The 26,186-nt window shown below is 44.5% G+C and overlaps 2 protein-coding genes across 3 annotated transcripts in view; one reads left to right on the forward strand and one right to left on the reverse strand.

Annotated features, from left to right (window-relative positions):
* Positions 1 to 10,341, forward strand: part of LANCL2 (LanC like glutathione S-transferase 2) — a 37,351-nt gene extending 27,010 nt beyond the window's left edge. Inside the window, exons 7-9 of one of the 2 annotated variants that reach the window (XM_072853407.1) lie at positions 304 to 480; positions 3,815 to 3,887; positions 5,552 to 10,340. In XM_072853407.1, the coding sequence (XP_072709508.1) occupies positions 304 to 480; positions 3,815 to 3,887; positions 5,552 to 5,667 (366 nt within the window). In that variant the 3' untranslated portion in view covers positions 5,668 to 10,340. Of the gene's footprint in view, positions 1 to 303; positions 481 to 3,814; positions 3,888 to 5,551 lie in introns of both variants that reach the window. The other variant, XM_072853408.1, reaches the window with a different exon arrangement.
* Positions 10,342 to 16,482: 6,141 nt separating this feature from the next.
* Positions 16,483 to 26,186, reverse strand: part of VOPP1 (VOPP1 WW domain binding protein) — a 64,999-nt gene continuing 55,295 nt past the window's right edge. Inside the window, exons 3-5 of the mRNA XM_072851393.1 lie at positions 23,099 to 23,176; positions 20,875 to 21,011; positions 16,483 to 16,911 (exon numbers count right to left, since the gene is read on the reverse strand). Coding sequence (XP_072707494.1) covers positions 16,730 to 16,911; positions 20,875 to 21,011; positions 23,099 to 23,176 — 397 coding nt within the window. The 3' untranslated portion in view covers positions 16,483 to 16,729. The remainder of the gene's footprint in view (positions 16,912 to 20,874; positions 21,012 to 23,098; positions 23,177 to 26,186) is intronic.

A 26,186-nucleotide genomic window follows, 5' to 3' on the forward strand; every position in this document is an offset into this window, starting at 1 on the left:
AATAGATTACAGGTTGTAGAGTCAAGGGTCTTGAACTTGAGTTTGGTTTTTTTTGGGGGGAGGGGGGTGTCCTGATTTCAGAAACAAAAACTTTAAAAGCTCTTTCTTTTTCCATGCAGAGAAATGAGAAACAACTTATTAAGAAAAGAAAGGCAAGACTATGATGAATGGATTATTAAAATTCAAAATAAATTGCATATGAAACCCCCACACCAACAGCGAAACATTTCTCAGGTCCAGCTTCCTTTTGTTTTCATTAGTAGTTCAATTTATGTGTGTTTATTCTCTGGTTTTATTCCACAGACCTTTAAAGAGGATAAATACTTGAAAGATGCTATGGACTGTAGCGATGTCATCTGGCAGAGAGGTTTATTGAGAAAAGGATATGGGATCTGCCATGGTACTGCTGGCAATGGCTACTCCTTCTTGTCTCTCTATAACCTAACTCAGGACAAAAAGTACCTCTACCGAGCTTGCAAGGTGAGCTCTGCAGCATCCCAACAAAATTACTGTTCCCTTTCACGTCATAACGCCCATGCAGGAGTAAACTGTGATCAGAGTAGGCTGTTGTGTGCTAGAGCTGTCCCATCACTTGCTCCCCTTTACTCACACTTTGAGTGGACGATTTCAACTTTGTATGTGGGGCACGCACTGTCTTAATACGCAGAGTGAAACACACAAATGTTCTGTAAGGGGGGAGGAACTAAACACATATTCAGAAGAAAATACAGTCTGAAAATCAGCCTGCCTGAACAATAACAGACTAATGTTATGTGGTGGTAATTATTCCATTGAGACATCCACTGTCATCCTCAGCTCCTCAAGCGATACTGTTTGTAGTCTTTTGTAATTATTTGTTTTCAGACTAGTGTCTGTTTGGGGCTTTTAGAGCTCTGAATTGCAGTTATTAAATTGCTCACTTAGATTTTATTTTTTTTCATTAATACAAATTGCAGAGAAAGACACACTCAGAATTTTTCCACTGGAATTGTCCAGGTTCTGCTATCAGCTCTTGACTAGGCTAGCAGTTGCCAAAGGAGAAGGCTTTCTCTGCCTCTTTTTCCTCATCTCATGAGACTTTGGTTTGGTTTTGGTTTTGGTTTGGTTTGTTGGGGTTTTTTTCAGCTTAATTCACCGATACTAGGTTTCATATTGCATACATAGCTATTTAGCTGAGGCCTTTTGAAAAGTATTGCAATGGGAAATTTGATGAGTTGCTTCTTAGGTGCTTTCAGATGAGCACTGGCCATATGTAAAGCTATTGTATTAATCTTCACCGTCAGCCTGTCCTCTGTCACCAGAGCTTTAAAAAGTTGCTGCTTGTCTCACATTTACCAAAGCATCACGCCATGAGGACACCTGTAAGCATACCTGCATCCTAGAGAATGTAATAAACTGCTCGCACTCCCACGGCAAATGTGTGACTTAGTTACATGTCACCCACTGCTGACGTGTGAGCCACAGCACCAAGCGGGCATTGCTGTCGGCACAGCTATTGGGCTATCCCTGTCATCCTCCATGCTAGCACATCTTCTGTGGCTCTGTGCAGCATTTGCAACTCTTGTTGGTGCTGCATTTCTGGCCCAAGAGAGCCCTAACGTTCTTCCATCCCAAGCTAGAGAAAAGCAAGCATATCTATTTCAAAGCCAAAAAAGGAAGAGACTCAGTTACGTACCTGAAATCCCTTTGAGAAGGAAGATGTGGCACAGTGGCCAAAGACTGTTTGCTGGAGGTGCCCAGCATAGTCAGGTCTGGCAGCGTATTTGCAGCCATTCTGCATTTTAGCGTCCCCAGCACTCAGTCAGGCCCTTTGGGCTCTTGCAGGGGAAATCTTGAAACAGGCAGAGGAATTTGCTCATCTGGTATTCTTGAAATCTTTTCTTTTTGAGCCAGAGCATGCGGGGCAGCAAGCATGCAGTTATGTTGGTACCTAAAGGCATGTAACTGAGAGACCTAGGTGGCTCCCCTCCCAGGGGGGTTTGCTCACACCAATAACATGAGGCCCAGGGGAAGGAGTCTGGCCAGGAATCCCTGGTTACCTCTCAAGAGCCGTGAAACTGTTTCACAAATGAACCAGAACAGCTTGAAAGGCCATGGCTCGCAGAGACCCCTGGTTTGTACTTCTCATTTTCAGCTTTGCAGCTTTTCTCCAGCATTATCAGACAGGCTCCCAGGAGGCTGAGCTGCTCCTAGCTGGCCTGCCTGTGAGAGGAGAGAGGGGCTGTGGCATCCTGGGCTCCAGGCAGCAGAGAGCATCCAAGCCCTGTGCGGCTCAGCGTTGTGATTAAACCACTGCTAATGGCAAGCATGCCCAGTCTATGTGAAATAATGGCAGAAGTCTCCCTGCTAGAAGATTTTTTTTTTTTCCTCTTGGTTTAACAAAGATACTAGTGTGGCTTACTGGATCCGTGAGTTGTGCTGAAGCTACGAACTTGTAAATGATGGTTGTGCTTCAGTAGCCTGGGGTGCATTTTTTAAAGTTCTGTTACAGTTCCCAGGCTGGCAGTAATAAAAAAGGCTAGTAATAAGATGTGGATGTTGCAAGAATTGATTGTAGTTTAGAAACATGCCATAAACATGTTCTGTCCTCACATATAAGACAAGATTACATGGAGAATTAAACCTTGTTTTGAAGATTTATACCTGTGGGGGGCTGAAAAATGTTTCATCAGTTCTCATAACAGTGCGGGCCACAATGTGTTTGTGGGGTTTTTTGCTGGGTTTCCTCAAGACATTCACACAGATGCACACACTCCTACCAAGACAAGAAAAATCTATCCCCCAATAGACATGTAAACAGAACAGAGTTGGGCAGAAGGAGGAGATGCCACCCTTTATCCTCCTGTTGAACAGATTGATGGCTCTGGGGGGCATGCTTACACCCCAGTTCCAACTCTAGAGCCAGGGCACCCTTTAGTTGGTAGGATGATCTGTTTGCTAACAGGTTACCCAAATTGCAGGGGGAGCAGGGAGAGACCTCTCAGTTCTTTGCCTTGCAGGAATCTTCGCACTGTATTTTGCATAAGCAGTGGTTTGCTTCTAAGCACAGAAATGCCAGGGGAACTTGTGGCCCCCTGTATGCTCTGGGGAGCCATAAAGGAGAAATAGATGGTTGCTAATAAATTGATCCAGATGTGGTTCATAAGTCATGTATGCCTAATGTAGCTACTGCAGCAGTGTTGATCAAACACTAGAAAGACACTGTTAACTCTTTTTAATGGTATTCCATCTTCTGCAAGAAAATATTGATGACCATAATTGTCTAACTGTATTTATAATGATTTTTCGTAAGGCTTGGGGAGAGCAAATAAATAAAGTTAAGTAATGGCAGCTGGAGATTTAATACTCTAAATTGGTGCACGGAAGTGAAAGAAAACCAAAATGCAATTAACAACCCTGAGTCCTGAGCACGTGGATAAATTAAGCACCAAGACAGATAAGAAACTGTCATATTATAGTCATATTACAGTATTCGAAAAATGTTGCCCTTGAAACTGAATATATCTGTCCTTGCAGCGTTTTTCATTGACGTGTAGCAGGGTTGCTTTACAGAATACGGAAGTTAAGTACAGCCCACCTAATTGCATTGTTATGAAACTGAAACTTGTGCTGTCGAAATATATATCCTAAAACCTAATTGCAACCTTGTCACAGTTGAAGTGGGACAAATTGATCTCGGACAGTGATTTCTGTGTTGTGTCTCTGCTTATACTACTTCACATTTAGTAGCTATTAAAGATATGTAGATATTCAAGCTTGCATTTAACAGTCTTAAATAAAAAAGTAATTTTTTTTTTTTAAACGTTTTTCCCAGTTTGCTGAATGGTGTTTGGAGTATGGTGCACATGGATGTCGTATTCCTGACCGACCTTATTCTCTCTTTGAAGGTAAAGTGATGGTGTTGCAAATGGTATTGTATTATACAGGAAAGAAGGGCAACCTTGCAGTTTTGGTACATGCTTAGGGGTTGGGAAATACTTGGTGGGTTCCTCTACTATTAAAAATAGACCCACCCCCTACCACTGCCTCTGCCTAAAAGAAGGTGGGGAGGGGCGGAGAAAAAGACAAAAGAAAATCATTCACGACCATGACTTGCACTTTTGGTTGCATTTCAGCAGTTTCCAATGTAAAGCCAGTGCCACTGTCATTCTTGAATAAAATTCTGCTGTACTGATGCCTCTTGGCTTAAAGCAAACAGAAGTCTGGGCAAGGAAAAAAGCTAGTTTTAATATGAACGCAAATCACTTGAACAGAAAAGAAATGCAGAGTTCTTAGGGGCTTTTCCGTAAGTTCAAAGATGTTCCTAAATACTTTCCTAGAGTTTTGTATTTTTTTTTTTATTTGTAGCTTATTTTCTATTCCCTATCTCATCGTTATGTTTTAGAAACACAGTTGCAAGGAATCATAGACCCAAGTAGGATTTAAAAGTAGCGCTGCTACTTCATGAACAATGAGCCTAGTGTGCCACCTATCACAAATATGTGAAATTACAGCAGACCGAATAGGATTATTTTACAAATAAAGCAATCCAAGGTGTGAACACAAGAGAGCAGTAGTTATATGCATCCCTTCTAAATACACAGTTATTGTTTTAATGTTTAAGGGAGAAGAGTATAAGTATTCTTATTCCTGAGAGCTCCTTTGCATGCACTTGTAGAAGGGAAAAAGCAGGCATACAATCTGTGGTATAAAAACTTTTAAATTTGTTGAGAAGGTGAAGTAATGGCAACAATAGAATGATTTGTGCTTTAATGCTGACATACAGCTTTTATTTTATTTTTTTTATGTCAGTGATTTTTTTTTTTTTTTTTTTTTTTAGAAAAATCTAGAAGTATCAAATTTGAGACAAAAAAGTCTTAATTTTGGGGGGGTTTTGTAGCCAAAGTTGTGCTTGAAGTTGTTCAGTTCTGCATGTACGTGCACACTTTCAGTGGAAGTTGCATGTGCATCTTACAGGATTGTCTTAATCATTTCATTTGCATCAGATGCTGTATTTCAGGAAGGTTCCTTTGTTTGTATGTGCTTAGCTATTGATAAAATAGGATTTTAGCTTGATCATAAAACTGAGCTTTCATTTGTATGCTCTCCTGCTGTAGGGTGCCTCTGTTGTCTGTCACCCTAAGAGTTTTATTAGGTGATGCTGGTGTTAGTGCTTCAGACTCTGGATGACCTCTTTATGAATCTGTACATCACAAGTATAATAAAGTTTCGCCTTTGTTTTTTCACCAGTGAAATGACGAGCAAGAGCTGCTCAAATTCTGAGGGACAGTCCAAATTGGGATTTACTTTTTCTTAATTGAAGTAGCATTGAGGTTGTGCAGCTGAAAAGATGGCAGCAGAGAGATCTTGGTTCTTGCCTTTGATCTTTTCAAGTGAAACTTGGTTTCCTGGGCAAAGTACAGATGAACTTGCCTTTCTATAGGCCCTAAGTTCACCTGTTCAAAAAAAGATCTGGTGATGAGGTGTTCAAACAGGTGCTGTTGCCTTTGCTGTCAACTGTGCTATTTTAATGTCAAAGACACACAAAGATCTCTTTCTCGTTATGTTTTAGGCATGGCTGGAGCTATTCACTTCCTCTCAGATATTTCAGTACCGGAGGCTTCCCAGTTTCCAGCGTTTGAACTTGGACCTCAAAGGAGGGAAAACAAAGTGGAACAGGACAGCTAAAAGATCATTTTGAATGGAAACTGATGCCAAAAGAGATGAGACTGTTTAGTGCCTCTGCTACTGAACCAACTCGACCGTAAACCTTTTCTCACCCCCCCGCCCCAAAGGACCATGAAGTCAATAGAGCATGAACAGGAAAAGCCACATTTAAGTTCTGTTAAAGTGACACCTTCAGATGTAGGACAAGAGAAGTCAAGTTTTGAACTTTCTCCCTTCTGTTGTATTTGTCTTCTTCAGGTCTTTGACATGCTCTGCACGTTTATTGGTGTTGTCTGTTGATTCGAGTCTTTTGTTGTTAGCAAAAAGCTGGTCTCTGTGTGAATCTCTGTCCTGTACCTTCGCGCATGACTCACAACAGCAGTGTAGCTTTCTGCAGCGTGGTTACCCAGAGAGTTCCACCTTATGCCAGAGAGTTCACTGCAGGACAGTGCCCAGCCTCACTGGTGAGCTGGCAACTTTAAGAAGAGATGAAAAACATCTTTATGTTCATATTTTTCTGCATTTTTCTCCACAGTCCCTAGAAGCTAAGGTGATGGAGATGAGCCTTTTTTGATGAAGAGGTATGAGGCCATCTCAGTTTTCAGAAACTTAGCAGGCTGGAAGGGACCTGACTTGTCTTTTGCTGCTGTTGGGGGAGGTTTTTTTGAAAGCCTGAAAGAGCGGCTTCCTTTGATACCTGCACCTGGTTAGTGTGTTAGGCACTTACAGCAGGGTGGAGATGCTTGTCCCCACCTCTGCAAAGCCCCATCCCATGGCATGAGCTTAACAAACTGCAGGTGGAGCCACCCATACTAACCCCCGCTGGCACCAAGAGCAGAGCAGGGACAGCATAACTGTGCTTCTCCTCTCCTGTATGTGGATTTGTAATAAACCTGTCCTGCAGCATCTAGTATACAAATGAGTAAGGGAGGGCGTCAGGGCAGTTTCTCATGCTGTTAACTCGGGATGAGTGTTGCTTCCGAACCAAGACAGTGATTTGTTCTGGGCCCTTTCCTCCCTCTCCCAGCCCTGCTGCATTTAGCCCCTATAGTATGATAGGAGCAATAAATAACAGCTGCTTGTGGAGGCTGCAGAAGATTAATGAGCAATATGAAACCATTGCTAGAGGCTGTAATTGAAGTTGATTTCATCTTAAAATCCAAACAGAAAAAGCCCTTTGCCCTTAGTTTTAACTGTGCTGCTAGTGCTTTGGTTCCTCTTGCAGTGTGGTGGGGTTGTGAAATACTAGACCTGCCTCAAGGTGCTCCTGAGTATCAGGCTCTTGGTTTGGGAGAAGTGGGACATACTGTAAGTACACCTACAGCAGGCTTATGTGTTCCAGATAATAAGTACACTTACTGCTTGGGAAAGGTAGGTAAGTGTAGCGCACTCTCACTCGCTCAAGCTCTGTTGTCATCCTTCCCCCAGGTCTCCCTGTGCTCTGTCATTCCAGGTGCTTATTTTAATTGATACCTTCTATCGGGTGGGAGTGTGACAGATGGCAGAGACTTTGACCTTTTAGGCGTGTGTTGGGATATATGTGACCTGTGGGCCATCTGCTGAGCGCCAGTGCTTGCAGTCAGGCTTGGAGATGCATTGTTGCACCCGCATAAATCTCTGAATGGTAGCAGGTGACTTCCTTGAACTTTATAGTATCTGTTGCCAAATCCATTGGGATGTTGATAATGTTCATGTTCAGTTTTGCTGGGCAAATAGCAGCAGTGCCAGTGCAGGGACAGCTTAATGTCACAGTGTAGCTCCTCTGCTGGTTTGTCAGATAGGACTAAAACACAGGAGCAGTAGGAGAGACTTTTCCACCCCTCTGGAAAAGGGCAGAAGATGAGGTAGGGAACACCAAACCCAGCTGCACCTATACAGCCAGGGATGAGGGAAAATGCTGAAACGCAGTGGGAGTGAGGGATGCTGCATGGCAAGCAGCTGGGGTGAAGCAAAGCAGAGCAGGGCTGCAGAAAGCGGAGGGATCATTGAGGAACGGGAAGAACTGATTACAGGAGGCAATGCACAGAGTGTACCAGTAGAGGCCATCTCAAATGAGATGTTCCTCCGTGGCAAGCATGCTAAGGTCTAATTGTGTTTCTTTTTTCAGCCTGTGGATCACTGATCCTGCCCATAGATAAGCCAGGGAGGAAAACTGCCCAGGGTGAAGTCTCACAGAAAGTCTAACAAAGGAGGTAGATGGCAGCTCTGATCCTGTTTCATATCACCCCCACCCCTTTTTTCCTTCCCCTCTGCTGTGACCGCAGAGCATGTGGGGTGGGTTAACAGGGAAGGGGCTTGCCAGGTTTGCAGGAACCACCTGCAAACAGAGAACAGAGGCCACCGGCCTTCCCGGCAAATCCCAAGCTTGTGTTGTACTGACTGCTTAACTAGGGGGTCAACAGGCAGGTTTTTTCATTCAGTGATTATATACATATACGCCTTCTTGGCTGCTGAGCTTGGAGTGGCACCTGTGGGAGGTGATTTTGGCTGGCTGGAGCCCAAGTGGAATTAAAACTTGCTGGTTTAAAAAATATATAGGTATGTACACACTTAGAACAGCTTAATATTGAGCAGATCTCCAAGATGCTTGAGTGCACCTGTTGAAATAATGAGCAAGTCAGCTACCAGCTCTTTCTGTACTGTAGCCAGCCTTCTGCTGCGGTGGGGCCTGGCACCATCTTTCTCTGCAGAATCCTCTTGGAATTGAGCAAGACTGGAAACAACGTATTGAGTCAGGAAGCGTCTGACAGTGCATCTGCCTCATCTTCCTGATGACTTTCCCAGTGGCTCTTCCTTTCTGTTCGTCACAGCATTGTGATATCTAGGTGGTCCATTAAGAAAGGATGTTGCGTGAAGGTGAAAAAATGCATTTCATCAAGGCATTGTTTTCAGAAATCACATCAAACTAAAATGTGGAAAATGTCTTAATATTCCCTGGTTTGCTTTGTCTGTGTGTAATAGTCCATCAGTTGCAAAAAGCAGTAGTGTTAAAAATGGAGATGCTCTTTGGGCAGAAAAAGAGGAAAAAAATGCTGATGTTTTGTTCTTTGGCTTTATTAGTAAAGATCAAGCTATGTGATGGTGATTTGTGAGATTCTGGGTTCTTTTCCCCTGTTGTACTCCTTCCTTCCCTCCAGCATTGCGGTGATATCTGTCCCACCAGTCTGACTGCTGAACCGCCTCCCGATGTCACAGTCCTGCAGAATGAAACACATGCCAGAGCGTGGGCAAATAGCTTTTCTTTTAACCTTCACCTTTTATTAACATTGAAGACCTCTTTACTGCTGCTTTTCCCTGGCGATTTTTCGTGTACATTGCTTAGTGCAAAGCATTGCTTTCCTCTCTGGTCACATAGGTCCTGTTGAACAGTTTGCAGCTAAAGCCTGACTCATGACTAGCTGGTTCTTAAGAACACACATAAGAAATTTCTCTGTCCAGCTGACTAACACCTGTTTTCCAGCTTTGAGAAAGCTTGATGTTTTTCTCTAGCTAGGCTTTAACAGAAGAAAATTTCAAGTATGCTGCAAGCAAGGGGCAGTATTTCTGTTTCGCAAAGCCCCATGTGCCACTCATGGCCCTCTGCCACTGAGAGCAGCTGCTCCTTTTTTGAATTAATAGCATTATTTCTGGTCTGTAGGTAGGGACCTGAAGATAATCTGTAGGAATTCAGCTGTAGCTAGCTAAATGTGTTGGGGTTTTTCTAGCACAATTGTTCTCTGCAAAGTCAAAATAGGGTAGGCTAGAGAGAGAGGTGGGAGGAAGTACATGCAGTACATGCGTGCTGCATGTCAGGTAACAGCTAGGTAGCAGCGTGCTGCTTGAGCCCTGTCCCATCAGGGTGTTTTGATGCAGCAGTCTTTTTCCTGGTGAAATTATTCGCTTTTCCCGCATTTGTTTTCATTGGTTTCACGTCTGTTCACAGGTGCAGGAACCCAGCCTCTGCCCGGCAGAGCAGCCATGATTTGCACACAGGAAGCAGTAGTGACCTGTCTTCAGCCACTGATTCTCTTCAACAGCTACACGTGGGCTGCTGTAAATCCAGCTGTAGCTATGAGATAAGCTAGGGTTAGGCAGCAGGCAATAACTATATAGAGAGAGACATAGATACAGACACCTATCCTTGTGACTTCTCTCACTATATAAAGCCAAAATAACACATATGTGCAGATAAGGAGCTACCTCCATCTCCAGGGGCTGGGGTTGGAGGGCTGCTTAACTTGTCACGCTTCCCTCTGCCTTCTCTGCTGTCCCCTTCACCTTGCAGCACCTGGCAGCTTAGGACGGTGGCTGCCAGTTGCACCTCTCCTCTTTAATAGCATTATTATCTAGCAGTTGCTTTGTAGAAACTGCCTTATGCCAGATCTCCCCCTGCATGGTGTCTCTGTAGTAGTTTTCCTGTCAAAGAGTACAAACTGTAAAATCCCAGGAGACAGCTCAACCCCCAGTGACAGGGCATCAGAGTGGAGGGCTCCCCCAGTCACGGGGCCTGCAAAGACATCCTGGCCCGTTTCACCTACTGAATTAGCAGTGATGGATTAGTTAGACCAGAAAAATAAAAATAAAAGTAAGGCTCCGCTATCTGATAAGGTGTTTTATCTTCTTGGCTGACCTGTGTGCCAAAAAGTGGCTTCTTGGGTATATGCATATAAAACTAACCCATCTGCGGGTTTGGGGATTGGTTTTTTGGTTTGTTTGTTTTAAGTAGGAAATAAAGAGCAATACGTCCTTTGCTTCTTCACATAGTCTGAAGAGCTTGTTGGAAAATATAGTCCCAGCTGTTTGTTTTCACAGCAGTGTAAGCTGTCACAGGGCTTTAAAGAAAAGGAAAAAAACCCCACCCACAGAACAAAAAAGCTTGTCGCTACATTATCTTTTCCCAAAGTGATAATGAAACACTGGCGCAGCTGCCTGGCAGCCCCAAACAGAAATGGCAGGGTTGGGACCTTCCCTGTCAATCCGGGGCCTATTTGCAGCACAACTGATGCATCAGCCTGCTAATTACTGGGACGCACGGAAGGCGCTGAGCCATGGGCACCCAGTCACACCAGGGAGAAGGAGGTGGAGGAGAGACACAAGAACGGAAATCCATGAATAAGATTGTGCTACTTTAGTGGCTTCAGCCCAACAACACTGCCTTGACGGGCTCCCTTGCCCACACCTTGGCAGAGGTTTCTCAGGTGCCCTGGGCCTGACAGCAAGGACCAGGGCTGTGTACTTGCTGGAAGGCTGAAGAAGCAGCAGCAAAACTTTATGAACCTTCAGATGCAATGAAGTTAATTCACCCATTAATGTGGAGCCTTCCCTCAACAGCATGTAAGGCAGCACCTTGGAGGAAAGGCACCTTATGGGAAGAAAACTTACTTTTCTGGGGAAAAAAAAAAGCATCTCCTGGGGTCAGGAGATGCTCTGGCAAGAGCCAGCCCTTGCCTTCAGTGTGAGCCTGAGGCAGTTAGAGCTGTGTCACCAGTGGCTGAACGATGAGCTTTAGCCTGACTGCTCAAGCAGGCTTTACAGCCCTGCTGAAGGACAAAAAAGCAATCCCCATTGCTGCTTTTCTTCTGAGGGGGGATCATCTTGAATGACACATCACTCTCCTGCTGCAGGGCTGAAAGGAGATGTGTGGAGCATACAAGGATGGGGCGGGGTGGTGGAGCTGCAGGAAAGTAATTCCCAAAGCCTCCTGGGACAGGTAGGACACAGAGCATCTGCGAGGCTGGTCCCATGATCATGGAGTCGCTCTGCACCCCTGCCTACTCCTGACAGTAGCTAGTTAGAAGAAGATGGTATTACAAGAGTATCCTTCCTCTCCTCCCCACTCAAACCACAGCAACCCACCAGCAAACCCAGGCTGATAACCAACATCTGCATAACCCCCTGGACCTCACCACAGATGTAGAGCATCACGCACAATGCTAACCAGCAAGTTTTCAGGCTGTGCCACTTCACGCCTTTACTGATGGAAGCCAGATCATTTCTGCCCCTTTGTTGGTGCTGGGTCACACCCACCCATCTGCCACCCACTCGGTCACCCACATCCCACACCCCCCAACCAAAAAAAACCCAAAAACAACTCCCTGGTGCAGCACCCACCCCAGACCACCAGCACTTTCTGCACCAGCAGCCCTGCCAGCCTTCCACTGCCACCACACAAGATGGGGCTGCAGGAGTCAAGGACAGATGTTCAGGGGTTGAGATTGATTTTCTGCCCAAACCCATCGAGCTGAGCATTTGTGCATCTCCCAGTCTGCATCACATTTGACAGGCAGCTCATGACCAGCTGCCTGGCACTGCCCACATCTGTCCCTTGCTGCCAGGGTTCCATGGCTGCAGCTGGTGGCAGGGTAGTTCACGCGCATGATGGAGGCGAGGGGAGGCAGGCAGAGCCTGCCCACCCTCCTCACCCTTGGCTTGCCCCCTCAAACCAATATTTAAGAAGGTCTGTTCTGCCAAAGAGGTGCATTTCTACGGTGCCGAGGAGTCAGGATATGGCTGTCCCAAGTGTTTACCCTTAGCACTCATCAGGCAGCCAATCGATTTAACATAATCCAAAACAAATCTCAAGGTGTTCCAGTATCTGTAGACAGACTGGTCCAATTAATGACCTGAAAAACACCTGAGAAATAAACTATTCCCTCCACGTCGTGAGCAGAGCCCACACCCTGCGTGACTTTGGCCTGGGAGACACATGGCTGGCAGGATGGAGGGAGGGCAGCACTAGCTGAAGAGTGCATCAGTGAAGGAGGCAGCGTGGATGGTGTTGGTCACACGCAGCTACCTACAGGTGAGAAACCCCCTGCCAGCTAATAGGAAGGGAAGCAAATAGGGCTTTTCAGTCTCACCAGCGATGGTGGAAGAACTAGCAGCTGGAACCTGCTCAGAAATGTGGCCAGGTCCGTGGCCCTGAAAACACCTGAGGCTGGGAAGGTTTGCAGCATGAGGAGATGGCTGACTCCCTGTTGAGAGCTACAGAGTCTCAGGAATACCGCCTTTAATAGCCCTTCAGAGACAAATACAATGACAGCGTAGCTGGAGGCACAAGCTGCACACAAGGCTCGCTGGGTCCTTACAAGTCTATAAAGCCCCTCTGCTCATTCCCTCCCTGTATGATCCCCAAGGAGGAAAGAAAGCAGAGCTCATCCAGTCATCCATAACCTTTGCTGTTCTTCATTGAGACAGGACTGACAGCAAAAGCTCTGGCTGAAAACCAACTGCCCAGCCACAGAAAGGGCAGGTTCCCTCCCCATCCCACAGCGCAGCCTGGGCTTGTTGCAGAAGCTTTGGACATGCGAAGGACTGGCCACACCAGAGCTAAGGGCAAGGCGTACCAAGCATCCCCGGTAGTGCCTTTTCTCTCAAAGCAGCATGGTTGGAGATTTCATTGTGGCAGAAAGGGACTGACCCCCTTATTCCCATTTCTGCTGGTGTCTCAGAACAGGGTCACAGAGACCTCAAAGGTTTCCTTACCCACCTCGGCATGTTCCTCCTGATCACTGTCTCCTCACAGGTACATCATCAGACAAGTTTTGAGGATGCACAGCTAAAGAAAGGACCTCAAAGGGGTATCATTTATGTTCCTGGCTCCCCTCCTGGGCTCAGTGGCTCGGCTTAAGCATCTCCATTCTGCCCAAGCCCTGTTCAAGGCATTTAACCCCCCCCCCCCCCCATATCAAACACCTCTGCACGAACCAGGAGACTGATCCCCACAAAACATTAAATCAATTTCCTGATGTAGATGGCGAGATCTCAAAGGCAGGCAGGGAGGCAGCCCTGTACCCTGCTCTGGTGCCCCTGGGAAGGGGCAGGGGAGTGCCCCACACATCCCCAGGGCTCCCAGCCCCCAGCACCAACCTTATTTTCCAGTCAAAACACCACCCTGCCTCATCAGTGAGGCACCAAAATCTCTGTTGTGTTAGAGCGAGGACACAGTAGAGGCATCCAGAGAATCCGACACAGGAATCCCAACGGATAAAGCATCAACACACCATGGGGAAGTTCACATTAGCAAAGCTGCAGCAGCTGGCAGCTCCTAGGGCACCACTACTGCCAAGTAAAATGCTGTTGGAAGATGATGTTTTCCTTCACCTGTGGGACTGCACACCTGACCTGTCATCACTGCCTGCTGGTGAGAAATAACCCTGTCCTTTCCAGTGGTATGCCTGTAGCCTGTGTTTCACATCTGGCTTGCTAAAGTGCTGTTGAGTACAAATCTCTCGGAGGCATTAGCCCTGCCTTCTCTCCTCCTCTGCACACAAGAGGTCACACTCTTAACTCTACGCGGTAATACGAAGAACTTCAAATGTACAGCTCAGGAAAGAGCAATGAAGAGGCCTAGAGGTACAGCAACATCCAATCTTACTTTAATAAAATGCATTTCAAAAGAAAGCCTGCACAAGTTTTATGAGCAATAGAAGCCCCCAAGACTGGAGAAAGACCTACTTCTGCTCCATCCATCCTCCAACCCACCAACCCAACCTTGCAAAATGTGCAATGTACACTCCTGATCAACTTCATATTGTTGATATCACCCTACCGAAAATTACATGGCTTCTTTCTTCTTTCTCCCCACTTCTTTTTTTTTAAACTAAGAGGGGGAAAAAAGGGAAAAAATAAAACCTAAAAAAAATTCCAAAAGCGAGGCAATGAGAGGAAAGGCATGTAAACAGTTTGCAAGTAATTCATATGGATGCCCACACAGGTGCTGTGTTTTCAAGAGAAGACCAAGCAAGTTTGCTGGCAGAGGAGCACGTGTGTTGTCAGAGGTAGTGTCATCCATCAACACTAGCAAATGAACCAGCCAGACTTCAGGGAAACTTCACCAGAAGTTGAATTTCAATGTACAGCGTAAGAATTCACTATAAAGGTTTCTATTCGATGTGTCCAGGAAAATGCCAGCTGTCATAGACACATTTCATAATATAAAAGGACTTAACAACATCTATCTACTAACATGAGGTCTGTTGTCATTTCTATTGACAGAAAAAGAAAGGTTGGATTTGCTTTTAAAAAATTGTCATGTATACACAACGATATTCAGTAACATACACAGCTTTAAACTTCAAGTGCACACTAAATTAGAAAATATATACAGTTGTGGTGTGCAGATGGACCTAGTAATCATATATAAAACGTACTTTTTTGTTATCTTAAGTGTCTGCCGAGCACACACTGCACACACAAAAGTACTTTGCTTTGTCCCTTATTATGATGCACAGTAAGGGAAAGCCTTAGTTACAATTTCACCCAAGTCAGGTCTGCAGGAACGAGCTCCTCAAAAGCTAGCCCTGCTCCAGACGACTACTAACTCCACCAGCAGCTTTTAGAAACAGTGACCCTTAATGGTTTTTCTGGTAGAATGTTCATAATAAAAGGGATGCTCTTTTCTGCTAGTTCTGCAAATCCAGCTTGCCACCTAGGAACAAGTTCTCACAAGCCACTGGCATGCATTAACAGCACAATAAAGCTTCAGCTCTCTGTGCAACACAGTGGGAAGTGAAGTAATCCACTTCAGATTACTGCAAACCACCTCAGTGACCTCTGTGCCCTGGCTGGAGTGACACAGGAGCAGTCAGTGTATTGGCAGTAAGTATTTACCTGGTACCCAAAGGACCATATCGGATTCCTAACCCTCAGCTATGCTGTTTCTGCAGGTCCTTCAGCAGTAGAAGGCGATGGCATCTTCTTTTTGTCACTTGTTAGTGACATGGCTTTGAATATGCATGAAGGCAGAAGGTCCCATTAGTATGTAGTCATGTCTCAGAGTAGCTTCACATTTTTGCTAGACATAGATGGGTGAGAGAGCCCTCACAGGGAAAGGGGCTCTGTGTTTATTTGAAGGTGTTGACTTGTGGTCACTCAGAGAGTTAGCCATGAGCATGAGACAGTGAATTGGGAATCTTGGGGCTACTCACAGCAAAATGCATGAAGAGTTAAGAGTCACTGAAAGCCAAACCATCTGCACATCAGGTCAACGAACTGCTCTTAAGCACTAGTCCCAAAAAGTTATTTATTTGCCTGACCTAGAGAGGAGAGCAGTTTTACAGATCTGTCACCTGGAGATGACAGCTCTACTTGGTACTCTTTGTGGCAGCAGTAAGACCATAATGAAAGCTACTGTTTCGCAGGGACAAAACTCCCATCAACGTCAAATGGCGCAAACCTGGAAGTGTGCTCCCATTCCTTCTTACTGTAATTATTTTCCAATTTAGGGAAGAAAACGTACCTACGTATTTCAGTGTTTCTAACCATTCTGTTGAGAGGCACAAGCACAAGTAGCTCTGAGGTTGTAACACCTCTCTCTCACTACTGACATTCAGGTCATCGGCTGTTTCATGTAATCTCACCACTGGCAAAACACGGGCAGTCAGGATGCCAATCACACAGGCAGAGTCCAGGTTCTGGCCAAGAAACACTCGTCCCGGTCCTTTGCTTTTAGAGGCATCATTTAAGGTAATGAATCCCTCTTTTCTAGGGCACTTGGCAAAGCCCCTACCATGACTCAACCAATGCTGATGCTCCAGTCACTCACGGGCTTCTATCACAGCATCTCTCTTATGCATCAGAACCAAGTTTTACAAGAAAAATGTAAACGGAAAAGGCGGTGGCCACAATTTCTGGTAAAAGCATTGCCCTGCCTCTTCTACTTCTACTCTCTTTCTCTGTCATTTCCCTCAGATGAGGGCATTTCTGCTATGGGGTTTTATGAGAGTGCACATCACTCTGGGGTTGCATAAAGAACTGCTATCAGTAGCTTGCCACAACGCAATTAAACCCATGACTGAAAACAAACAATAAATAAAGAGAAAGACATAGAGGTTTTAAATATACGTTTCCATTAAAAGCATTACAAAGACGAATTCTCTCATTTTGAAGACAAGGAAAAAAATCCACTTCTACTAAAAAAAAAAAAAAAAAAAAAAGTAAAAATCACCCCTTTGCAAGTAACTTTAATGAGGAAAGGTGCAGGGAAGGGAGGGAGAGAGGACTTGGAGAACTAGCAAGTGTTCAAAAGGATGGATGCCCTCCATCTCGGTCATTTTGCAATGGCACCTTCTTCTCACACAGTCAGGTCAGAGAGCTAGAGTCCTCACGTGGAGGATTTCACCACCTGCTCATAAGGGGGAGGTGGTGTGTTGCAGTAGGAAGGCGGAGGTGGGTAAACCGGGTTTCCTTGTGGGGAATTGGGCTGGACGTGGAAAGCCATAGCCATGGGATTCATCACAGGTCCACCTGGATCTGTGTAATATGGCACTCCAGATTGTTGTGACCCTGAAAGAAAGAAAAGGAGAGCAAAGGAATCAACAACGGCAGATGCATCAGGCAGCGGTCATGCTCTTCCAGGGCTTCTGCTCTGTACACTTGGACAAGTTTTCTCAAAGTGTTCATCAGAGCAAGGACAAGGAGCCATCTTTCTCCCATTCCAGAGAAAACCCAGACTTGCAGGATGACATTTGCTTTTGAGATTTCACCAAGAAGTTTCAATTTCGCATGCAATGGAAATCTTTTAGTGAAACAAAGGGCACCACTGCCCCAAGCGACTACCATTTGAAAGGGAAAACAGCGAGCCCTGCTCAGTTTCCCAGACAGAAAAGCTGCCGTGCCTGCAGAGAGGAGAGGCGTGGAATCCCAGATGGACAAAAGGGTTTCCACTGCAGCCCTGAGTCAGGTGTCAAGTCTTATGAGAGGACTTCACAGGTTATTTTGTAATGTACTAGATCTGCTTGTATGCCAGAGTACATCTCAGACAGATAATTTCCCTTCAAGGCACAATATGGCTAAGGAGTAAACATGTCTGAAGCAAAAACCCAAGCTAAAGCCAACTACGGCTGGCTAACACAATGGGACAAGATTGCTTTGCACAGATTAAATTTAGGAAATGATGTTGGAGTCTGTAGGGACAAGGAAAGGAAACGTACAATAAAATGCAAAATTCCTTAGCTGTGACACAAGAGGAGTAACAGAGACTGCTGCCATGAGGAATAACAAAGGTGGCATGTAACCCTCCTCAGATATCACAGCGTGTGGCGGAAGATGACAATGCAATTCCAGCAATTAAAGTAACAGATTGTCTCTATCTCAAGATGTAAATTAGTTTTCTTCCCTTTCTCTCTGTCTATTTAAATAAAGCTGGACTGAAAAAAAAATCATGGCTGAGCAACAGGTTTTCTTCTTTTGGTGCTAGTCTGTTTTTCCTATAATGACACGGCCTCTAAGGGATTTTCCACTCAATCATTCCTTTCCGTGACTTAGTGACACTAGGACTCAGTATTGCCACAGAAGGAATACAGGCTTCTTGAAGCTTTAAGCATCCTTTACTACTTCAAGCATTCAGGAAGGAGCTACATACCGAATGCAAAAATGTGTCCTTACAGTATTAAATCAGATGGGTCGAGCCATAAGGCACAGGGATGCAAACTGTCCCAGAGCCTGGGGTGTCTGCCTAGGGAGCTTTGTTTGGACACTCGGGAGCAAAGAGGATGGAAAGCAGATCGGCAACGCAGCTATTTCCTTCTTAACACGGTAATTTTTAACACACCACCACGATAATTTTTCCTTTTGCCTGTCTGAGTGAAGAGGGCTACTCCGCAGCCTCTATTCCTTTGCCGCGGCGATGAGAAGCCCTTGTTCTGCTTCCATATATAGCATCAGCACGCGGCTGTGGGAGAGCCAGGCTGGGAACAGGAGCCGAGTCCTACCTCTCCAAAGTCTGGGCTAATACCCTCTTCTGTAGCCTTTGTCTTAAGCATTTTTGTTTTAAAGTTAAATCCTGCCCAGCTCTGCATTTCTGCAGTTTCCATCCGCATGGGGAAATGGGAGAGGTTGAGGTAGCTCACTGCAGCTTGCTCCTTAGGAAAATAACTGTTTTCATTAAAACTTCCGTGTATTATTACTGAAGGGTCCCCCCCTTCAATATTGCCCCCTATTGAAGGGGCAAGTGTGGACACCGATCTTTTGAGATATTTTTTCAGTTCATTAAACCCAGCAGAAAACAACATCTGAATATCAACTTCCTTGTGGGATCAGCTCAGTTAAGTGTCTACAAAGGGACCTGACCTTTTCTAGCACTGGAACTGCCAGTTTGGGGCTATGTAGGGCAGACCTAAAGAGAAAGACACCACCAGGTCTGCAAACTGCTGTTTGTAGGTGAGGTGTTCAAATCCATTTTCCCAGTCAGGCCCACAGAAAAAGCCCTCCCACCTCCAGGCTGCTGCTGGGATGGCAGAAGGTGCTGCCATTATCACTGCAGGGAAAGAGGGAGATGGGCAAGGAGCCACGTTTCGAGGGCTCCACCTCAACCATGAACTGGCTACTGCTACCAAATCTGGAAGAGGAGCTAGAGGAAAATGTGAACTTGGTTGACTACTAATTCCCATTGCTTTTGCTGTTGAATATTCCTAGAAGAGTAGAAAAAGTAGAAAAAATCATTTTGGTGGGGTTAGCTCAGAGCCCAAAGCTTTAAGAAACAGTAGTAACAGTCTGGAAGCAGGTGGCATAAGCAGGTCGCCAAAAGGCTTGTGCTTATTTTATATTTGCCCACAATTTGCATTCCATGAAAAACTAAAACCATGCTCTAAAATTAAATCTGGTATTCGCCAATCCAGCCAAAGATGTTCCCTGTTCACATAATCTTGAGGTTATTTTTCAGGCTTTAAAATATAGTTTAGTTAGGTTGGCTCCTTCCCCACTGTTGAAAAATAGATACTCTCTGTGGAAATGCTTATTCAGCCAAGCAGAAAAAAAGATGCAGAATGGAAGCCTTAAAAAAAACCCTTAGGATTTTTTTAAAGGGTGAATAAAATGTTACTTTGTGTCTGTAACATCTTTTTATCCATTTAGACCTGTGAGAGAGAAGGGGGGAAATGCATGTCTATGGGTACATGCTTAAGGATGCAAGAAAGAGCATTTCCAAACGCTGCACAAGGCACGCAGGTGTGCAATAGCAGGCATGACAGGGGAGAGAGCCTGAATGTTGCATCTCTGCACAATGCTTGTAGTCACAGCTAGCTAGACAGGGGTTTAGGACACTTTTCTAAGGAAAAGTGTGTCTTGATGCAGCCACAGTATTGCACAGAGATGTAATAGTTCAGAAGACGATTTTTGATAGAGAGGTTTGAGGCACCAAATTTTCAAAAATTTTCGAATTTTACAAAATATTCAGTTGTATTTCCATTTCCAAGACAGTATAAAGCAAAACGAAATTGCCAATTCCAAAAAAAGTTGTCAGAATAGGTAATTATCCTCTGGCTTCAGCTCTCTCTAATACAACATGCAATAAAATTACAGCCTGGGAGGAAAAGTATCAGTGTACCAAGCGTGCCTGCATATATATATGCGTGTATGCTTTTGCTGGCACAAATTAGCACTGGCTTATGCAATCTGGAGAGTGGTTAAAAATGTCTCCGTTTGGCCTTGCTGAGGCACAGAGAAGGCAAGCACCTGAGTGTGCACTTAGATATAATCTCAGCACTGCAGAAGGTCTTCCAACCAGAGACAGCTGGATTCAAAATGCTCCCATAAGGCACAAACAACTTCTGCTTACAGGTGAGTCTTATTTTGCAGGGTTCTTCCAACTGCGACTATCTAACAGCCAGAGGGGAAGAAATAACAGACTTAGAAAGCAATATTGCCAGAGGAGCCATCACTAGGTAGATCCTCCTGATGCTCACAGCCATTACTGACCAGAGAGAGAGCAATCAGACTAACAAGGGGAGAAGGACCACTTTGCTGCAGAAAAACTGTAGCACAGAGCATGGAAGGCAAATCAAAAAGAGAAGACTTGAAAGACAGCCAGACTGTGGAAGAAAAATGTTAGGCTTTCCTTCACCTCTGCCAGATGTTATCAACTGTATTTAAAACCCTTTCTTCGTGTCACTGTTCATTTTGGATACCTACCATTTTGTCTACGCTACAAAGTGAGAACTTGCTAGCCTCCTTCCATGCATGGACACACAGCTGTAAAGATATTAGGAACTACAACAGAAGGGAACTGAAAGTCCTGTCATCCTGGGTTTCAAAAACACTTCTGTACACTACAGCTGAATTATACTGTTTGAAAGGCAGAAGACTTCACTCATCACAGGAGATGGCTGCATGGTTTAGTGCAGTGCAATCCCTTGTCCAAATCCCACAGTTTTCAAAAACCAAACCAACAAAGCCCCCAAACTCACCCTTTTTAAATACCTTGGCAAATGTAAGACATTAGTGAAATTTGTTTAATGAGCAGTCTCTGACCTGATGCAGTGTTGACTGGTTGTCTGGTGTAAGACACGTTAAAAGTAGGTTCTTCTACTAGTGGAGGAGGGTACATCCGCCTTCGGATAAAGAAACCAGCTCCACAACAGAACAAAACTCCCATCATCAAAAGGAACCTAGGCAAAGAGAAGAGGGAAGTCAAATTCCGCCCCCCCGCATTCAGGCGGCCCTCAAACCCAGACTGTTCACTGAGAGAAACAAGAGTATCATCTAGCAATCATCAGCCTACAACTTTTATCAGGGTTTCTTAAATAGGTTGTGTCTTGAAAGCAGATCTATGTCATTTGAGATAGCATTCATGGGGCACTTATGGATATATTACGGACATCTTTAGCAATTAGTACTATCGTCCAATGTTTTCTGGCATGTAAAATACAAATCTGAAACTAAAACGCCCTTGAACTTTTGGGAAGTTCAGGTTCATACCTGACCTTTGCCATGGGGATGCTGAACTGAACTGAAATTCCAGGTCAGTACAGTTTCAAACTGCATATCTTGGACACAAGCCTCGAGCTTACAGCATTGAGGCTGGCCAGGAGGTTTGTGGGGGCCAAAGAGGAATACTATTCTGCAGTTGCCCTTAAAAGAAGATTCGTAGATGTTCTTAAATTACTCAACACTGTAATTTTGTCTCCCATGGGAAATATGGTAGCTGGCATTTAAGCTCAAGCCAGAAGACTGAAGCATTCGGCACTCAAGATGACAAGCTTTGCTTTGTGCTTCCTAGACGGGATATACGTTCTCAAGGAAAAGGACATCATTTTGCTTCAGTTCTCCTCCCAGCTCCTTTTCCAACCTGAGTAAACTGTCCTCATCATTCTCTTGCCCTGGTGCTGTGGAAACAGGCACATACAGCAAGGGCACGTCAGAAGATTTTGTTCTTCAGACAGTGGCTTTCACTGTGTTTTCTTGATTAGTTATCAGATATGCTAGCGACTGATGCAAGCTCCTATAAACCCAAACGGTTCTTCTGCCTGTAATTGCCACCTCATTTCAGGGCCCTTTACTGGAAGACAATGACAACTGTGCTCTTTTGGAAGGGATGGAAGTTGGCCAGAGGCCACGGAAGCTAGCCAGAGGCAAGCCTACACACCATGCTTATCTCCGCTTGAGCATTCCCAGGTGCCCAAGAGGAAGAATGTGACACTGCATGGCAGCGAGAGGTATTTAATGCAAAGGGTCAAATTCACTCCTTGTTTCTACGGTGGAAACGAGAGCAGAAGCAGGCCCTGTTTCCCTGAGCCAATATTAATACATTCCCTTTTGGCAGGGTTCCTGCAAAGGATTTGTTCTGAACAGAAAAACAGAGATTTACGACGTCACCCCAGGGATTGAGATGCAGAGCTCTTCAGTTTTATCAGTAAGGATTGCACACTGAAATCCTACAGTCAGCTTTGGGAAATCTCTGTATTATATATATCAGGCTTCTGTTTTTCAGTTTATTCATTTCAATTTTGAAGGCTTTTTTTTTTTTTTTTAAGCAGTCTTCAAATTCTACATAAAAATGCCTGAAACCAGGTCTTCTAGGAGAGCTTTTGCTTTCTCTCTACTGTAATGAGAAGGTTTTTATTCAGGTGCTTTCTTAAATTCCTCTCCAAAACGAATTTACCTTATTTTTTCATTATGCATATAATAGTGATTAGTCTAAGCTTTATCCAGATTACTGAGCAGCTGGTTTCACAAGCTCAAATCTTTCTGCCTTCTTTTCCCTTGCTGTCATCTCCAGTGAAATCCTCATAGTCATAAATGTACTTCTCTTCCTTTTTAATTGAAGCCTCAATTTGGCTGGCAAGAACATCTTAAACCCTGCCTAAATGCACAATCCTCCTTATACAATCCTCTTTTAAAACTGAGCGCCCAACAAAAATGGACAAATGCTGCCGCTTGGTAGCTGGGACAGGCATAAGGAATTCAGCAATTTTGGATAAAAGTGGGACCGCTGCCTGTAGAGACCAGTAGGATGCAGAAGCAGGAAAGGTCAACCTGACATGAATAACCTCCTTTTCCAGTGGTTTCTCACTACATCAGGAGAATTTTATAAGCAAAAAACCCAAAGTCCTTGCATTTATATGTACACATATACATTACTGCATACTTGTACCTACTTTACTTTAAAATACTAGGGCTGGCAATACCCTGATTTAAGTCCTACAAACAAGATGCAAACCGGACAAACATAAAATTCCCAAATGCCCTGACCTACCAAAAATACCATAGTCGCTGGATAGAGAGAGCTCTTACACAGCATCTTGAACCACAGCAATCCTCATAGGAGCGACATCTGCAGAGAAATAAAGAGAAAAGGGCGTTAGGGGAATGGTTGTCACTCAGATCAAAACGGCACCCCCAACTCTGACACCATTCGCACCCCTACCTGAGGCATTATTTACAATATCGCCCTGAGCCTGGGAGGCAAAGCCTCCTAGAAGTGTTCACGATCAGGTTGGACTTGGACGGGACTTTGAGAAACCTGATCTAGTGAAAGATGTCCCTGTCCATGGCAGGGGGGTTGGACTAGATGATCTTTAAAGGACCCTTCCAACCCAAACGGTTCTGTGGGTCTGTGAATAAGAACAGACTACCTTTGGCTGGATAAAGTTGTCAATCACATGTACACATCCATGGCACAGCTCTATCACTATTCAGGAACTTTTTGCACGTTACCAAAACTTCCTATATACTTCTTTTAAAGCCACCTCAAAAAGACTGAATGTAGTGTTTAATTCTATATAAAAGGATACATTATAAAGAAAAGCAGTATTACTGTGTTTTCTTTCACAGTAAATGAACACTGTAGACCTCAAACATGAGCCATTTGGCATTTTATTCACTGCAACAGACAAGAATTGCAAGGTCGAAACTGCCAGATCACTCATTCTTTGCAAATCAGCAGCTTCCAAACAGAGAAACCACCGAGTGCAGAGAAAACTTCAAGCGTACCATTATTTGCAAATTTAATGGCATTTTTTGCTTCTCAGAACTTGCACTGGACTGCAACTGCCAACAACTCCCATTATTTCAGTAGGCTTTCCTCTAAAAAAACCCCACATTTCAAATTAATATTTCATATGGCATAGAACCGTTTTAAAGGTATAGCACCAACCACTGTAAGCACAAGGTACAACTCCACTAAAAGCCAGCACATCCTCTGAACAATTTCTATGGTAACTGCCATTACCCACACCAATGAAACACTCTATGTATTTAGCAGGAAAAAGGACAAAGGTAACACAGAAACTATGGTATGTGACAGACTCAGAAGAACACATTCAGCTTAGCATATCCACATACAAAAAGAAAAGAGGAGGTTACCACAACTCTATCAGTCTTTTTAATGGTGTTCACATCTGTATGCTCAATGCACAGACTTAATTAAGCATCTGATTTTGGAAAATTTGCCCAACTGCATGACTGTGCTCCCATATTTGTACGCAAAGCTAAAAAAAATCAATTGGATAACTGTACAGACAATTACACATTTACACGCTCAATTAACAAGCTTCCACTCACAAAATCTGTCAAGTCACATAGGCTTCAGCCTCTAACTGGGGCCAGAGGAGGATGCTCTGTAGATACATAATCAGTTGTTTTGCAAGTGAAAACAGTTACACGCTCTTCTGATGACAAGTAGGCAGGGTTTATTTAAGCAAGCTGGAGGACCTGACACACTGATCAGCACAGCAAGGCCCATTAATATACTCAGGCACCCAGTTTGAGACTCAAGCAGACTAAGCTCCTCATGCCAAAAGAGAAAACACCCACTTTGCCATCCCTGAACCTGAAAGCAACCCATCTCCAACCCTTCTTCTTTAAACCTTGCCAGAACACTAACAACTGCTCATACTCAAAGCTACCAGATATCACAAAACTACTAATAAGACTTAGCAAGTCAGCATTAACTTCAGTCCGATTGGGACCAGGAAATTAAGCATCCCTCCATGCTCCCCAAGTGGATCAACCCAACAGGAGTTTTCAAGACATATGTTAAATGCATGGACAGGATCAGGCCCCTTACAAAATGGGGTGGCAGCTGCTGCCTTCTGTTAAAACAGTGGTCATGGTACCCCATTTGCTCTTCAACACACTTTTGGTTGGAGCACCTCATCCACATTGATGGGCACTTGCCCCTTTTGCTCATGCTGCACAGCAAGGAATTTTTAAGGCTTGTTGGACTAAAAAAGCAGGAAGAAACAGAGCCCATAAATCTAGAAGCCCTTCTTGAGGCAATTAAGGCCAAAAAATAGAAGGATTTTATGGATGTAAGAAGTCTTTATCTCTGCCTCCTCACAGTGGCTCTGTCAGCCCAGACACCTACAGCCGACCACAAGTGGGACGGGGAGTGGATGCACCAGGCAGGGCGCTGGCTCCAAAGCCACTTCCCAGATCAAGCCCCAAGAGCTTAACTTGTATTAAAAGTTAAACTAAAACAGAGAGCCCAGGAAGGCTGCACGTACGCCTCCCCCGTGCCCACCCTTGCCTCGCTTATTTTGCATCTGTTTTCTCCAGAGCCAGAAGAGATGGGAAAAGGCTATTTTAAAATACGTAATTATGGTCGTTCAAACACCAAAATTAAAACAGCATCTGTACGAGGAGTATAGTACCTGAATTTACTTTTTATTTTTAATCTCTAAATTGTCTAGGCTACAAGTCAGCACCATTTTTAAAGTCTCAGTGACTTAGCTTTTCTTCCTGCAAAAGAGGACTAAAGTACCAGCTGGAAAACAGTAAGGTTCAACTGCTGAATGTTTATGAAGCTCCTGAGACCACTGAATGGCAAACAAACAGGCCATTAAAGAGAAGTTTTGTCTCCTGCGCAGATGATCGCACTTTCAAATGGCTGAAAACAATGATGCAAAGGCTGGAGGAGTCTCTCACTACGGCTGTGTTTAGAGAAGCTCCACTTTACAACAGACAGTAAGCTTTCTGAGGCAACTCATCCAAGGCTAAGCACTGCATTTGCTGGGTGGATCTGTGAAGCTAAATTAGTATACTGATTTCAAGGGAAATCCCTTTGAGATCTGACACTAGTAACCCTTTCACTTTTTACCCATAAAACCAAACGGGCGCTTGATTTTGCATCCCTGCAAGTATGGACACAGGCACCCGTATGTAGAAGCCTGGAATCAAGGATGATACCATGATAACAACCTGCCATTTGTATTCCCCAGCAGTGCCAAAAAAGACTGGAAGAACAAACGGCCCATTTGCTGATACTGCCATCAGGGTACCACAGAAGCTCTGCTGATCTCTTGTTCTTGATTCAATGTGCTACAAAAAAACAATACAACTTC

Source organism: Ciconia boyciana, chromosome 2 (assembly GCF_034638445.1).
Source record: "Ciconia boyciana chromosome 2, ASM3463844v1, whole genome shotgun sequence".
NCBI classification, from domain to species: domain Eukaryota; kingdom Metazoa; phylum Chordata; class Aves; order Ciconiiformes; family Ciconiidae; genus Ciconia; species Ciconia boyciana.